This window comes from Aegilops tauschii, chromosome 6, assembly GCF_002575655.3.
Source record: "Aegilops tauschii subsp. strangulata cultivar AL8/78 chromosome 6, Aet v6.0, whole genome shotgun sequence".
Lineage (NCBI taxonomy): Eukaryota > Viridiplantae > Streptophyta > Magnoliopsida > Poales > Poaceae > Aegilops > Aegilops tauschii.
Window position 1 is genome coordinate 469407537 of NC_053040.3, and position 13724 is coordinate 469421260.

Below are 13724 nucleotides of genomic sequence, written 5' to 3' on the forward strand. Positions count from 1 at the left end.
CCACTTGAGGGAAACTTGCTGTTGTCCTACAAACCTCTGCACTTGGAGGCCCAACAACGTCTACAAGAAGATGGTTGTGCAGTAGACATCAGTGAAAATAACTCTAGTTTGGTGACCACCCCTGTTGCGCCCTTGTATTAGTATTAGTTATTAGATCACAAATCGCACAAACACAAATGAAGGAGACAATGCCCGATCTATTAGCAATGACGGAAGTTACCCGGCCTCTGCCTCAAACAAAAGGTTCTTACAGACATGTAAGTTCACTTGTTTTCGCTCTCAATGCGTGTCTTCTTTATTTTCGTATGAACCAACAAATTAAACAAAGAGAAAATAATACGAACATGTAATTAAACAAAGAGAATACCATGGTCCATCCAATCTATATCAAGGCAAACAAGAAAGACATCTCTAGCATACATGAACATTGATGAGGAATTTCATTACATTGCAAAGTCTGCGGTCGGGGACAACACCTAAACACAAAGAGCAAATTGACATCGATTTCAACATTATTTTATGGATTCAATACTACCTTCCTCCAACAGTTCATACGCACAAAAGGAGATGGTTTATTTGATACACAACGCCCACGTGGCGGCCAAATCAACATTCTTAAGACTCAAGAAAATAAAGGATGAAGCTGTTCAGAACTCGTTCATCCATTCATGCATGCACAACAAATCAAGGATGATCCTTCACTACACTGGATAAAGTGGCAAAGTGGCACTCTCATGTTATAGCTGCCCCTACGGTCAATACAAGGCATTGTATTCATCAGAATAGTATGTGACGGGCTAAAACTACAAGACACGTCAGAACAATTTATGAGCTAAAAACTATAGGCCACAACGATATAATTCATCATTAAACTGCATTTCTCACAAAACCTAAGACTGAACTTGGTTGCAAGAGGAACGACAACACCCAACGCGACCCCAAATATACAATGTGAGATGGGAGAGCTTCTTTCCATCCACCTGAGCCTTCGTCTCAATTGGCATGGATATCAACACTAGTTCAACGCTTCAATACCACCAGCCTCCAACACTTGAACCAACCAACAGGCAACAACAAGGCCATTTTATGATGCATCACCAGCCATAACAATCGGCGCTTTCAAGGACCAAGCAGCGCAGAGCCTCCATAGGTCGGTCTTCTCGATCCATCCGCCCCACAGGAGATCAAACTTCCAGCAGCTAAACAACCTTCCTGCTCGTACGACAAAGAGTTTAAAACTTTTCAGTCTTGTTACAAACAGCCGGGGGCGAGTCTGCCGTTCATTCAGAACAGTGACTGGCTACCTACCCGATGCATGATCTTGGGGAACTCAGAGCACAACGCCTTGCAGCCATCGTCATCAACGCTCTTCTCGAGCAAGATGTCCATGAGAGCAATCAGCGTCTTCAGCATGTCGAGGCCAGCCTGATTGGCAAAGGTGAGCACAGGAGCAACCTAAAAATGTTGCAAACCAAACATTTTCTTTGTTAGGCCCACACAATGCCAGCATGAGTATATGTGGCGTGGAAAAATGATCAAGAACGCAACGAACCTTCAGGAAACATCAAATGGTTGAATCTGCGTGCTGCCACGGCACTTTCAGGGAAGCATCCGCACTCTAGGACTCGGCGCAAAAGAGTTCCGCTCCAGCGTGAAACCTGGAAGTTTTTCACGCAACCAAATTACTTCTCTCTATTGCGATACTATGGAATAGCACAGGCAGAAAGATGAAACGGATAAATGGCAACCATCTTCATTCATAATTGTCATCCGCTTCCGTACGTTCTTTGCAACTTCGTAAGTCAATGGGCCTGTAAAAAAGTTTGACCTGACGATCTGCCCTTCCCTCCCGGCTGTAGTAAACGGAATTTCTTTCCTTATGCATGTGCTAAAATTTCATATTCTAATTAATAGTCCCACCCCGGCCCTTTACATCAAATCCCATCAACTTATATACGTTTGAAGTTGCCCGAATCAACAAGCCAATAAAAAGAGGATGAGATATGATGATGCATGACATCTTTCTTCACGTCTCTATGATAGATAAACATGACCATATCTCACCCTCTTTTATTGGCTTGTCGATTCGGCCAACGTCAAATGTATATAAGTTGCTAGCATTTGGATGTAAAGGGGTAGGGTGAGACTATTAATTAGAATTTGAAATTTTAGCACATGCATAAGGAAAGTTTCCATATGCTGCAGCCGGGAGGGAAGAGTAGGTTGTGAGGTCGAACTTTTCTATGAGGCAATAACAAAAATTCTAGCCCATTGACTTACGAAGCTACGAAGAACGTACGTAAGGAGACAAAATTATGGGAGCGAGGTGGGAGGACAAAATTATGGTGGTAAGAAACGCTTCTCCCTTTATTAGTAGGTATAGATAAGAAGGTTTCATCATGTTTTTTTCTTTTTCCTTTTATGTATTTATTTCCTACAGTTTTTCTATTGGCCATTATTCAAAGTTTAATTTCTGAACATATTTTAAAAGTCCAGGATATTCTATAACTTGGTGGATATTTTTTATTTTGTGAACCTTTTTTCAAATTTGCCATATTTAAATTTCAATTGTTTTACAAAATGTTATTTTTTAAATAGAACAATTGTTAATATCACATTGCTATGTGTGCTAACAATTTTAGAAAATTCATAAATTTTTAAATAGTAATAAATATTTTTAAAGTTTCGGATCATTTCATACATTTGCTTGCTTCTTCTATTAAGTCTGAGATTGTTAAGAAAATAAAGAGTGCAAAATATTTCTCTGTCATACTTGATTGTACCAAGAACAAATGTCTGTAATCATAAGATATGTGTATTCACCTTCAAGTCATGTTTGTACACAAGAAACATTTTTAGGATTTTTAGATGTAAATGATACGACTACGCAAGAACTGTTTGAAGTGCTAGAGAATGAATTAAAGCTTCTTGATCTTGATATAGATGATGTGAGAGGACAAGATTATGATAGCGGGTCAAATATGAAAGGAACACATCATGGAGTCCAAAGGAGACTTTTGAATGTAAATCCTAGAGCTTTCTATTCTGCTCGTGGTTGTCATAGCCTTAATTTGACACTTCGTGATATTTCGCCAAAACTTGTGGTAAAGCGGAAGACTTCTTGTGATAATCTTGAGGTTGCTCTTACAAAGGATGGAAAATCTGGCATTGATGCCAATGAACTGTATGTGGAGTTGATGTTTCTTCAAAATTTCATTCCAAAAGAAAATATTGGGTCCGTTGAAATTTTAAAGTTCTTAAAGCGCATGATTGTTTTCCCAATGCAAGTATTGCATATAGAGTTCTTCTGACCATCCCTGTGACCACGGAACGAAGCTTTCCGAAATTGAAGCTATTGAAATCTTATATGCACACTACCATGACACAACAAAGACTTACTGATTTGGCCACAATAGCACCTGAGGGTGAAGTATTGGAGAATATTGATTACGAGGATATTATTAAAGATTTTATTTCAAGGAACACTAAAAGAATGATGCTATTTAAGTGAAGACTTTGCAACCAAGAATAGGTACGATTCTTGATATTTCCCTTTGCTTTGTAAGATATTATGATCTTTACATTATATTATACTCTCTCCGTCCCAAAATAAGTGACGGATGGTATATTTATATAGTTTCCTAGTGAGGTAAGGCCCATCTTAAAGTTTCGCACCGGGCCTCGGATTTTGCAGGCTCGGCTTGCTTTCGGGGAGTTCCACATAATTTCCCTTTGAAAAACCAATCATGGTTAAACCATGCGTTTTTCTTGGTACGGGCCGAATACTAACTAAAAAGTGTCATGTAGCTAATTTACTATAAGTCACTTAGTGCTCCTGCACCGAACTAACATTAACTCCGGCGTAGTAGTAAATCAGTTCGCTAAATCCAGCTGGTTCATGGAACAAATCACTCTCTCTCTCTCTCTCTCTCTCTCTCTCTCTCTCTCTCTCTCTCTCTCTCTCTCTCTCTCTCTCTCTCTCTCTCTCAATGTCCTACTTTCACGGAGTTCCAAATAATTTCCCTCGTGAAAAATCAATCATGGTTATATCGTGCATTTTTCTCCGTGCGGGCCGAAAGCTAACTAAAAAGTGCCATCTACCTATTTTTTTACCAAGTCCCTTAGTGCTCTTGCAACGAACGACCACTAACTCTGGCGTGCTAAATAAGTTCGCTAAGGGAATCCAGCTGCTGGTTCATTGAACAAATGATCTCTCTCTCTCGCTCGTTCTTCGTACGTACTCGTTGACGAAAACAAACACTCCTCTCGCTACTGCAATGCTCTGTGTTGTGGTAGCCGCGCCGCCGTCGGCCGGCGCCGAGGCGGAAGCAGCTACGGGCCGGAGGAGTAACTGCACCACCCACTGCGGCAACATCAGCATCCCGTATCCGTTCGGGGTGGAGCCTGGCTGCTACCACGAGAGCGGCTTCAACCTCACCTGCAACCAGTCCTACAGCCCGCCCCAGCTCTTCCTCGGCGACGGCACCGTTCAGGTGCTCGACATCGATCTGCCCAACGGCACGGTACGTATCAACAGCAAGCCATTGGAAATCCTCTATGGCGACAATGGAAAAGTAAGCCGCCGCACATGGCGCGCCGGCGGCCTGGGATACGCTGCCGACGGGCCATACTTTGTAGCGGGAGCAGGGCGGAACAACTTAGTAGCACTCGGGTGCAACGTCCAAGCCATCCTCCTGGGAGAGGACAACACCCTTGTCAGCTCTTGCTATCCTTTCTGCCCGACCACAGGTGGTTACATGGATACAGATACCTGCTCCGGCATCGGCTGCTGCCAGGCAACCATACTGGAGGGTCGCGCTTCCTACGGACTCCAGGTTCAACGGGTTGGTTTCGTTTATTATAGATCCTGGGTCAATGTGTTAATTGTGGAATCGGACTATTTGCTTAACTCGACGGAGTATTATTATAATAACGCGGACACAGCCCCCGCGATGCTGACCTGGGCGATCAACAGCTCGATATGTCATACCAATGGGTTGTCACCTGCCTGCCGCAGTAATCACAGCTTCTGTCTTAACTACATCAAAGATTTTGATCAAGATTTTCTTTATGGTTATGAGGATGGTGATCCTGTTGATCAACGGCATAACTGCAGGTGTGCTGGTGGTTACCAAGGCAATCCATACATCTCCCATGGCTGCTATGGTAATAGTAATACACTGCTCAAATATTTCTTTTTCTTTTTTTATCTAGATGCTCAAAGTAATTTACTCCCTCTGTACTCTTATATTTCTTTACTACTTTTGGTAGCCACTGCACCTAGCTAGGTAGGGTGTTTTCCGAGTAACCATATGAAAATGGCACATTTGCCCCAGCACAAAAATGTGATAGTATGATGAAGTTCCAAATTTGCTCCATAAGTATATGGCAAAGTCGCCGTAAAGAAAAGATATATGGCAAAGCAATAATTGTGGAAAATTGCATTATGAAGAACTTAGGGTGCGTTTGGACGCAAAGTATTTTTGCAGTTTTTTGGGAATACTGTGGTTTAAGAAAAAAAAACTGGGTATTAAATACTTTGAACTGTTTGGATGAAAGAAATATTGTAGTTTAAGATACTGTGGTATTTCTCATACCGTGGTTTTTCTTGCAGTATCTAAAAAAGAGGTCCCGGCCTCTTTTTAGAAAACTGAACCAAGCGAAAAGTCAGCATCTCGGACTCCTCGTCATTATCTATTAATCGCAGTGTAATTTTATATCCTGATTATTAGGCGTGTTTGCTTAGATGATTAACTTGTGTTCCGTTGGTCTCTGAGTCCATGTTCTTCTGCCCGTTGTTGCCAGCAATTCCTCCGTCCGATCAGCGATCTAGCATCTATTGAGTCATGCTAGCAGCTATAAGAGGCCGAGAGGACTTGGCTTGCATGGCCTAGCTGCATGCGTTGGACGACCCCTTTTACATGCTGATCAGCTCCTTAATTGTAGCTGAGTTTGTTGCGGTCAGCCAAAAATTACAAGAAAACAACATTTGCCAAACGAATAGGTGGTTCCGGCAAAACAGAGAAAAACCATGGTTTAGACAAACCGAGGTATTCATTGCCCTCGCGTTGATCAAGGTCTTGTTTATGGTTATGAGGATGGTGATCATGTTGATCGATGGCATAACTGCAAGTGTACTGGTGGTTACCAAGGCAATCCATACATCTCCCATGGCTGCTATGGTAATAGTAATACACTGCTCAAATATTTCTTTTCTTTTTTATCTAGACGCTCAAAGTAATTTACTCCCTCTGTACTCTTATATTTCTTTACGGAGGGAGTACTTTTATGGAGCCACCACACCTAGCTAGGTAGAGTGTTTTCTAAGTAACCATATCAAAATGGCACATTTGCCCCGGCATAGAAATGTGATAGTATAATGAAGCTCCAAATTTGCTCCATAAGTATATGGCAAAGTCTCCGTAAAGAAAAGATATATGGCAAAGCAATAATTGTGGAAAATTGCATTATGAAGAACTTAATCTTTTGCCAGCCAAAACACTAATAGAATGAAGCTTCAAATAGTATAGTTCTCATGGCACATAACCCAAGTTTTATTACTGAAATTGATGGCCAAAACTGAACCTCAAAATACATAAGCGCTTTATAAATTAAGATGGAATTAGTACAATATACGTATACATCAGGGATTTGCTATTTCTCAGTCACTTTAAAAAAATTAATAGATATGTTTTCTTGCTCACAGTAATACAAATCATCAAAATTGGTGTAGCCACTAGATCTACAAGCTCACTCCACCAAGAGCTATCCGGTCTGGACCTTGAGAGCCTCCACCATGCAGTATGTAGTAGCCCGTGTTGATGTATAAATGTATTGCCTAGTCTCTTTCATTAGATCGGTCTTTTGATTGCATTGGCTAGAGCATGCACTTCTATATGGTATCGGAGCCAAGAGGTCTTGAGTTCAATACCCGGCTGGCTGCAATTAAATTGTGGCCCAATTTTGGTCCATGTCTTAGTCTCTTCCATCAGATCGGTTTTTTGATTGCATTGGCTAGAGCAAGCACTTCTACATGGTATCAGAGATAAGAGGTCTTGAGTTTAAGACCCGGCTGGCTCCAATTAAATTGTGGCCCACTTTCAGTCCACATTTTGGTCCCTTTCATCAGATCGGTCTTTTGGTCGCATTGAGTAGAGCATGCACTTCTACATTGTATCGAAGCCAAGAGGTCTTGAGTTCAAGACCCGGCTGGCTGCAATTAAATTGTGGCCCACTTTCGGTCCACGTTTTGGTCTCTTTCATCAGATCGATCTTTTGGTTGCATTGGCTAGAGCATGCACTTTTATAGCCAGAGCATGCATTCTAAGTGGACTTATCCATGCCACAGTTATCAGTTTAGTTATGACATGTTTAACTTTATGTTAACTTCATTCTTTACTGCAGAAATATATCACTTGTTTTTTAAACTATATATGGAATCAATTTATAATCTTTACCATATTTGGAAATCAAATAATTGGAAATCAATTCTTCAATTCCACGACGGCTTGTGAGGCATTGACCAGTAAATAGTTGTTTCTTAGCCGACCGACTTGTGTGTTTATATACATCTTCTACTCATTGACTACATGAACCTACATCGGTATAACTAATTTCGGTTTTTTCTATGTTGTGGTGCATCCAGATATCAACGAATGTGATTATCCAGACATCTATCCATGTTACGGATATTGCAGAAACACACACGGAGGATATGATTGTTAGTGCCCTCCTGGTTTCAAAGGCAATGCTTCTAAACCAAATGGATGTGAAGGTAAAGATCAGATTAGTTGATAGCTTTATGCTTATTTGTTCACTACGATGTTATATCGGGACCAGGCAAATAATTTTCTAGTTCTACTACCTGCAGAATAGTCCAACTAGTTACCCATTTAACATGCATAATGCTTATTCTTTCATACTTTTATATGCCTTGCCCAGACATTGACGAATGTAACCAAAAGGAAGCATATCCATGTTATGGAATCTGCATGGTGCCTATGGAGATCCATTGATGAAATTGGGATGTGTCAGCGTCAGAACAAAAAGGCCATTTACAGGTAATGATAGCATATTTTTATAATCATCATCAATCTATTATTTTTGAAGAATTCCGCTGCCCGAAATTAATGACTTTGTATTTTCGTCTATGATACCATATTTTACAGGTTTGGGAATAGGTCTTGTGGCTAGTGGCAGCTCAATCATTTTACTTTTAGTGCTCGCTGCCCCGTTTATAGCACGCAAAATGAAGTTAAATAGGGCAAACAAACTGAAAAGAAGATTGTTCAAGCAAAATCATGGGTTGCTGTTGCAACAACTAATATCCCAGAAAACAGATTTTGGTGAAAGGATGATCATTCCTTTGTTGGATCTAGAGAAGGCCACAAACAATTTTGATAGAACTCGTGAGGCCGGTGGTGGAGGCCACGGTGTTGTGTATAAAGGAATTTTAGACCTACAGGTTGTCGCCATCAAGAAGTCCAAGATCATTGTACAGAGAGAAATCGATGACTTCATAAACGAGGTTGCAATTCTTTCTCAAATCAACCATAGAAATGTCGTGAAGCTAATCAGGTGTTGTCTTGAGACAGAAGTCCCATTACTGGTTTATGAGTTTATTTCGAATGGTACTCTTGATCAGCATCTTCATGTTGAAGGCCCAATATCAATGTCATGGGATGATCGAATAAGGATCGCGCTTGAGGTTTCTAGAGCTCTATCTTATCTTCATTCAGCTGCATCGATGCCTATTTATCACCGGGATATTAAATCATCCAACATACTTCTTGATGGTAATTTAACAGCAAAGGTATCCGATTTTGGAGCTTCAAGATACACCCCAATCGATAAAACAGGGGTGACTACTGTTGTGCAAGGAACAATAGGCTACTTAGACCCCATGTACTATTATACGGGTCGCCTAACAGACAAGAGTGATGTTTTCAGTTTTGGTGTTCTTCTTGTAGAACTCCTAGCTAGAAAAAAACCATGCCTTTACCGTAGTGGCGGTGACGGTGTTGGTCTTGTTTCACATTTTGTTTCGCTACTCACAGATGGAAATCTTGATGAGTTAATTGATCCCCAAGTCATGGAAGAGGGGGATGGAGATGTCCAGGAAGTAGCTATGCTAGCAGCGATGTGCATTAAATTGAAAGGAGAAGACCGGCCTACAATGAGAGAAGTGGAGATGAAACTTGAAAATATGAGAGTTAACATGTGTGTGGCACCTGATACTGCTGCATCAAGGAGATATGGCAGGGGTCAAACTGAGTCTCTATACATGCCAATAGAAGCAGTTGTTGTGGAAGCAAGCAGGCAATACACTATGGAGGAAGAAATATTGGCTTCTGCAAGTTATCCTCGATGATCTTGCTGTAGATGTTCTACACATTTGCTTCTTTCTTTGCATTCTACTAAATTATTCCAGGAAACCCTTAGCTAATGGAATTTTCAAACTCTTACAAATGCATGTTCACTGTGTGGTGGTTAATTACTTCTTCCATGTAAAATACTTGGGTATCAATAGTTTTGGTTGAGGAAATAAAGCATAACCTTCAACGTGTTTCTGTATTGATTCTTTAAAATATGTTCATGTTTATATATTCTTGTGATCATACAGCTAATTTTTTATAAATTTATTCCTGATAGTTTATTTGTTCTGACGCAGCCCATGCAACCCCTCGGTCGCCCCTGCCCAGGGCGATACAAGGGCGATTCCTCCACCCGCAACTGCCGCCCTTCCACTCTCCCCTACCTGCCGATGTCGGGTGAAGCCCGTGTGGCCGATGGCGGCGGGGGGGGGGGGGATCATCTCTCCCGGCCACCCCTCGTGGCGGCCGGCAGCGGCCCAGTTAGTGCGCATTTGGGCGTACGGCAGCAGGACACGGCGAGCGGTGGTGGGTTGTGGAGGTCAAGAATCGTATTGATGAAATAGGGTTTCCCCCGCTTTGTATTACAAAGCAAACATCACCGATACAACCAGATAGGTGCTGGGGCGTAAGCAGCACAGGCACACCCAAAAGAAACGAAAGAGGAAAAGAAAAGAAACAAATGCGGACACCGGCGGATCAACAAAAATGAAGAATCTTCTCGACCGCCGCGCCCACCAGGGATCCTCCACTAAGCTCCTATACTCCGAAGCGCCGGTACCAATCAAGACCTCCAAGAAGGGATGCGACGATGACGACGCTGCTGCCAAGGGTTTCCCCCGATACGTGACGACGATAGAGGAAGGGTACCCCGACGCCCTCCAGGAAGGTCCGGCGGCACCCTCAGGCACCACCGCATCGGTGTCGGCTCGGCTGATAGAGATTTCTCCCGATCCCAACCTTTACCTCGGGCGCTCTGGAGCACGCCACCAAACAAACCACCACTCTGTGCCAAAATGGTCTTGAAGCTTCCGCGCCGTCTCACCATGGCACCGCGAAAGGGGCCTGCTCAACGAAGAAGAGGAGCCGGGACTCGGGACAGCAACATCGTCGGCACGCGGGAGGGCCCGACCTCCACCGTCAATGACGGTAACCGACTGGACGCTACAGCAGGAGCATACCAGGCTCGTAGGCCCACAGGCCCGGCCGGGTCCACAAATTCCTGTAAAGCTCCCGCCGTCACGCTGCATAAGGCACGCCATCGGATGATCGAACAAGGATTGCGCTTGAAGTCGCTAGAGCTATTTCTTATCTTCATTCAGCTTCTTCGATGCCAATTTATCACAGGGATATTAAATCATCCAACATTCTTCTTGATGATAATTTAACGGCAAAGGTGTCAGATTTTGGAGCTTCGAGGTACATTCCAATTGACAAAACAGGGGTGACTACAGCTGTGCAAGGAACAATAGGTTACTTAGACCCTATGTACTATTATACTGGTCGCCTAACAGGAAAGAGTGATGTTTTCAGTTTTGGTGTTCTGCTTGTAGAACTCCTAACTGGAAAAAAACCATGCGTCTACCGTAGTGGTGGCAACGATGGTGTTGGTCTCGTTTCACATTTTGTTTCACTACTCACAGAAGGCAACCATGATGAGATAATAGATCCTCAACTCATAGAAGAGGAAAATGGGGAAGTCCAGGAGGCAGCTACGCTAGCAGCGATGTGCATTAAATTGAAGGGAAGAGAGGCCTACAATGAGGGAGGCGGAGAGAGTCAATTGCAAGAAACCACCACATTTGTGGCTAGGTTTGCAGGAAACTACCAACTCGTTAATCTGTTGCAAAAAACACCGTAAAATCTCTTAACCCGTTGCAAAAAGCACTGAATAGCCGTTTAGCCTCGTTTGATCTCTTTTCTGACAGGTGGGCCCCGAAAACGCTGACGTGGCATGACGGACAGGCAAACGGCGGCGTTAGGAACAAAATGGTCAAGACGTCGCGCCGGTCGGTCCCGTCGGTGCTCGCCAGACAGATCCCCCGCGCCCTCTCTCTCTCTCGCCCCTCTCCACTGTCTCCCCCTCTCTCTGGCTCTGGTCGCCGTCGGTGAGAAGCCAGCTCGCCACCGTCCACCATGGTTTCGTGGAGCAACGACAGCGAGGAATCGGGCTACGAGTACTCTTCAGGCGGCTCCCCTACCACGATCAGTGATGTGTACTCGTAGCTAGGGTTCTTTGAGCTAGGGTTTCGATTTGGGGATTTTGTTTTTCCTGCTCGATTTGAACTCGTGAGATGGATTTTGTGCGTTTCTTTTGTTGATGTAGATCCCGGCTACAATCGAGGACCCGAACTACTCTGGTGTTGACGATGAGGTGATTGTTATGTGTGAGCATGGCCAGCCGGCGAAGAGGCATGTTTGCTTCGAAGGGATTAGCACTGGGAGGAGGTTCATTGCCTGTGGACTTGATGTGAGTGCTAGCAAAAATCTGTAGTTTGCTTATTTTGTGAAGAAACTATAAATTGTTCATATGCACTGTTCATTGTTCATGTTCACTGTTCATCTAGTAGTTTAGTTAAAGGTACTGTCATGTACCATACCATAGTGACTGAGTGAAGTAAATGAATTGTTCATACATATAAATGAACAACACCACAGTGATATAAATGAAGTAAATGAATTAAATTGTGTTGTTAAAAATTAAGTACATAGATATAAAATTAAGGTATCCATAGTGACTGAGTGAAGTAAATTGTGCTAATAAAAAGTATCATAGTGCATTGTTCATAGATATAAATGAAGTAAATGAATTGAACTGAATTGTATTGTGCTGTTAAAAATTAAGGTATAAATGAAGTAAATTCAGTGTAGTATGCTGTGAAAAATTCGGATATAAATTCAAAATTGAGCTGAATTGTGCATGTGCAGTAAACTATAGTTGTTTTGAATTGGACTGAATAGAAGTGAAGTGAAAAAGGAAGTAAATGCATTTGTACTTGTTGTTTTGCAGGAAGCAAGCAGTTGTGGTGTTGTTCAGTGGGTAGATGAGGAGTGGCCAGAGCATCTGCAGAATGCTCTTCACAAACTATGGCTTTCGTATGAGGATTGCTAGCGTGCTAATAGGATGGCATGTCTGGAACATTCATCACTTGTCCACAATCTCACATCACAGAAGAACAAGCTACAGGAGACTTATGAGAAGCTAGTTGAGGATGTGAACAACCTACTTGATGATACGTCTCCAACGTATCTATAATTTTTGATTGTTCCATGCTATTATATTATCTGTTTTGGATGTTTATGGGCTTTATTTTACACATTTCTATTATTTTTGGGACTAACCTATTAACCCAGAGCCCAGTGCCAGTTCTTGTTTTTTCCCTTGTTTTAGTGTTTCGAAGAAAAGGAATATCAAACGGAGTCCAAACGGAATGAAACCTTCAGGAGAGTTACTTTTGGAACGGAAGCAATCAACGAGACTTGGAGTGTACATCAGGGAAGCAACGAGGAGGCCACGAGGCAGGGAGGCGCGCCTGCCCCCTGGGCACGCCCCCCACCCTCGTGGGCCCCTCGTGGCTCCCCTGACCGACTTCTTTCGCCTATATATGTCCATATACCCTAAAAACATCGGGGAACAGAATAGATCGGGAGTTCCACCGCCGCAAGCCTCTGTAGCCACAAAAAACCAATGGGACCCTGTTCCGGCACCCTGCCGGGGGGGATCCCTCACCGGTGGCCATCTTCATCATCCCAGCGCTCTCCATGACAAGGAGGGAGTAGTTCACCGTCGGGGCTGAGGGTATGTACCAGTAGCTATGTGTTTGATCTCTCTCTCTCCCGTGTTCTTGAGGTGGTACGATCTTGATCTATCGCGAGCTTTGCTATTATAGTTGGGTCTTATGATGTTTCTCCCCCTCTACTCTCTTGTAATGGATTGAGTTTTCCCTTTGAAGTTATCTTATCGGATTGAGTCTTTAAGGATTTGAGAACACTTGATGTATGTCTTGCCGTGCTTATCTGTGGTGACAATGGGATATCACGTGATCCACTTGATGTATGTTGTGGTGATCAACTTGCGGGTTCCGCCAATGAAACTTTGGGGCACTGTTTGAAGTACTTTGTGTTGGTTTGAATAGATGAATCTGAGATTGTGTGATGCATATCGTATAATCATACCCACGGATACTTGAGGTGACATTGGAGTATCTAGGTGACATTAGGGTTTTGGTTGATTTGTGTGTTCAGGTGTTATTCTAGTACGAACTCTATGATAGATCGAACGAAAAGAATAGCTTCATGTTACGGACTCTTGAATAGATCGATCAGAAAGGATAACTTTGAGGTGGTTTCGTA

The 13724-nt window shown here is 42.9% G+C and overlaps 1 protein-coding gene across 1 annotated transcript; it reads left to right on the top strand.

The window, feature by feature from the left end:
- Positions 1 to 4256: 4256 nt before the first annotated feature.
- On the top strand, positions 4257 to 9370 carry LOC109770137 (wall-associated receptor kinase 3-like). Its single transcript, XM_073502519.1, is given in 7 exon segments — positions 4257 to 4955; positions 4957 to 5116; positions 6707 to 6801; positions 7646 to 7774; positions 7942 to 8027; positions 8110 to 8888; positions 8970 to 9370. Coding segments are annotated over 7 exon segments (2328 nt in total). The 5' UTR covers positions 4257 to 4277.
- Positions 9371 to 13724: the final 4354 nt, after the last annotated feature.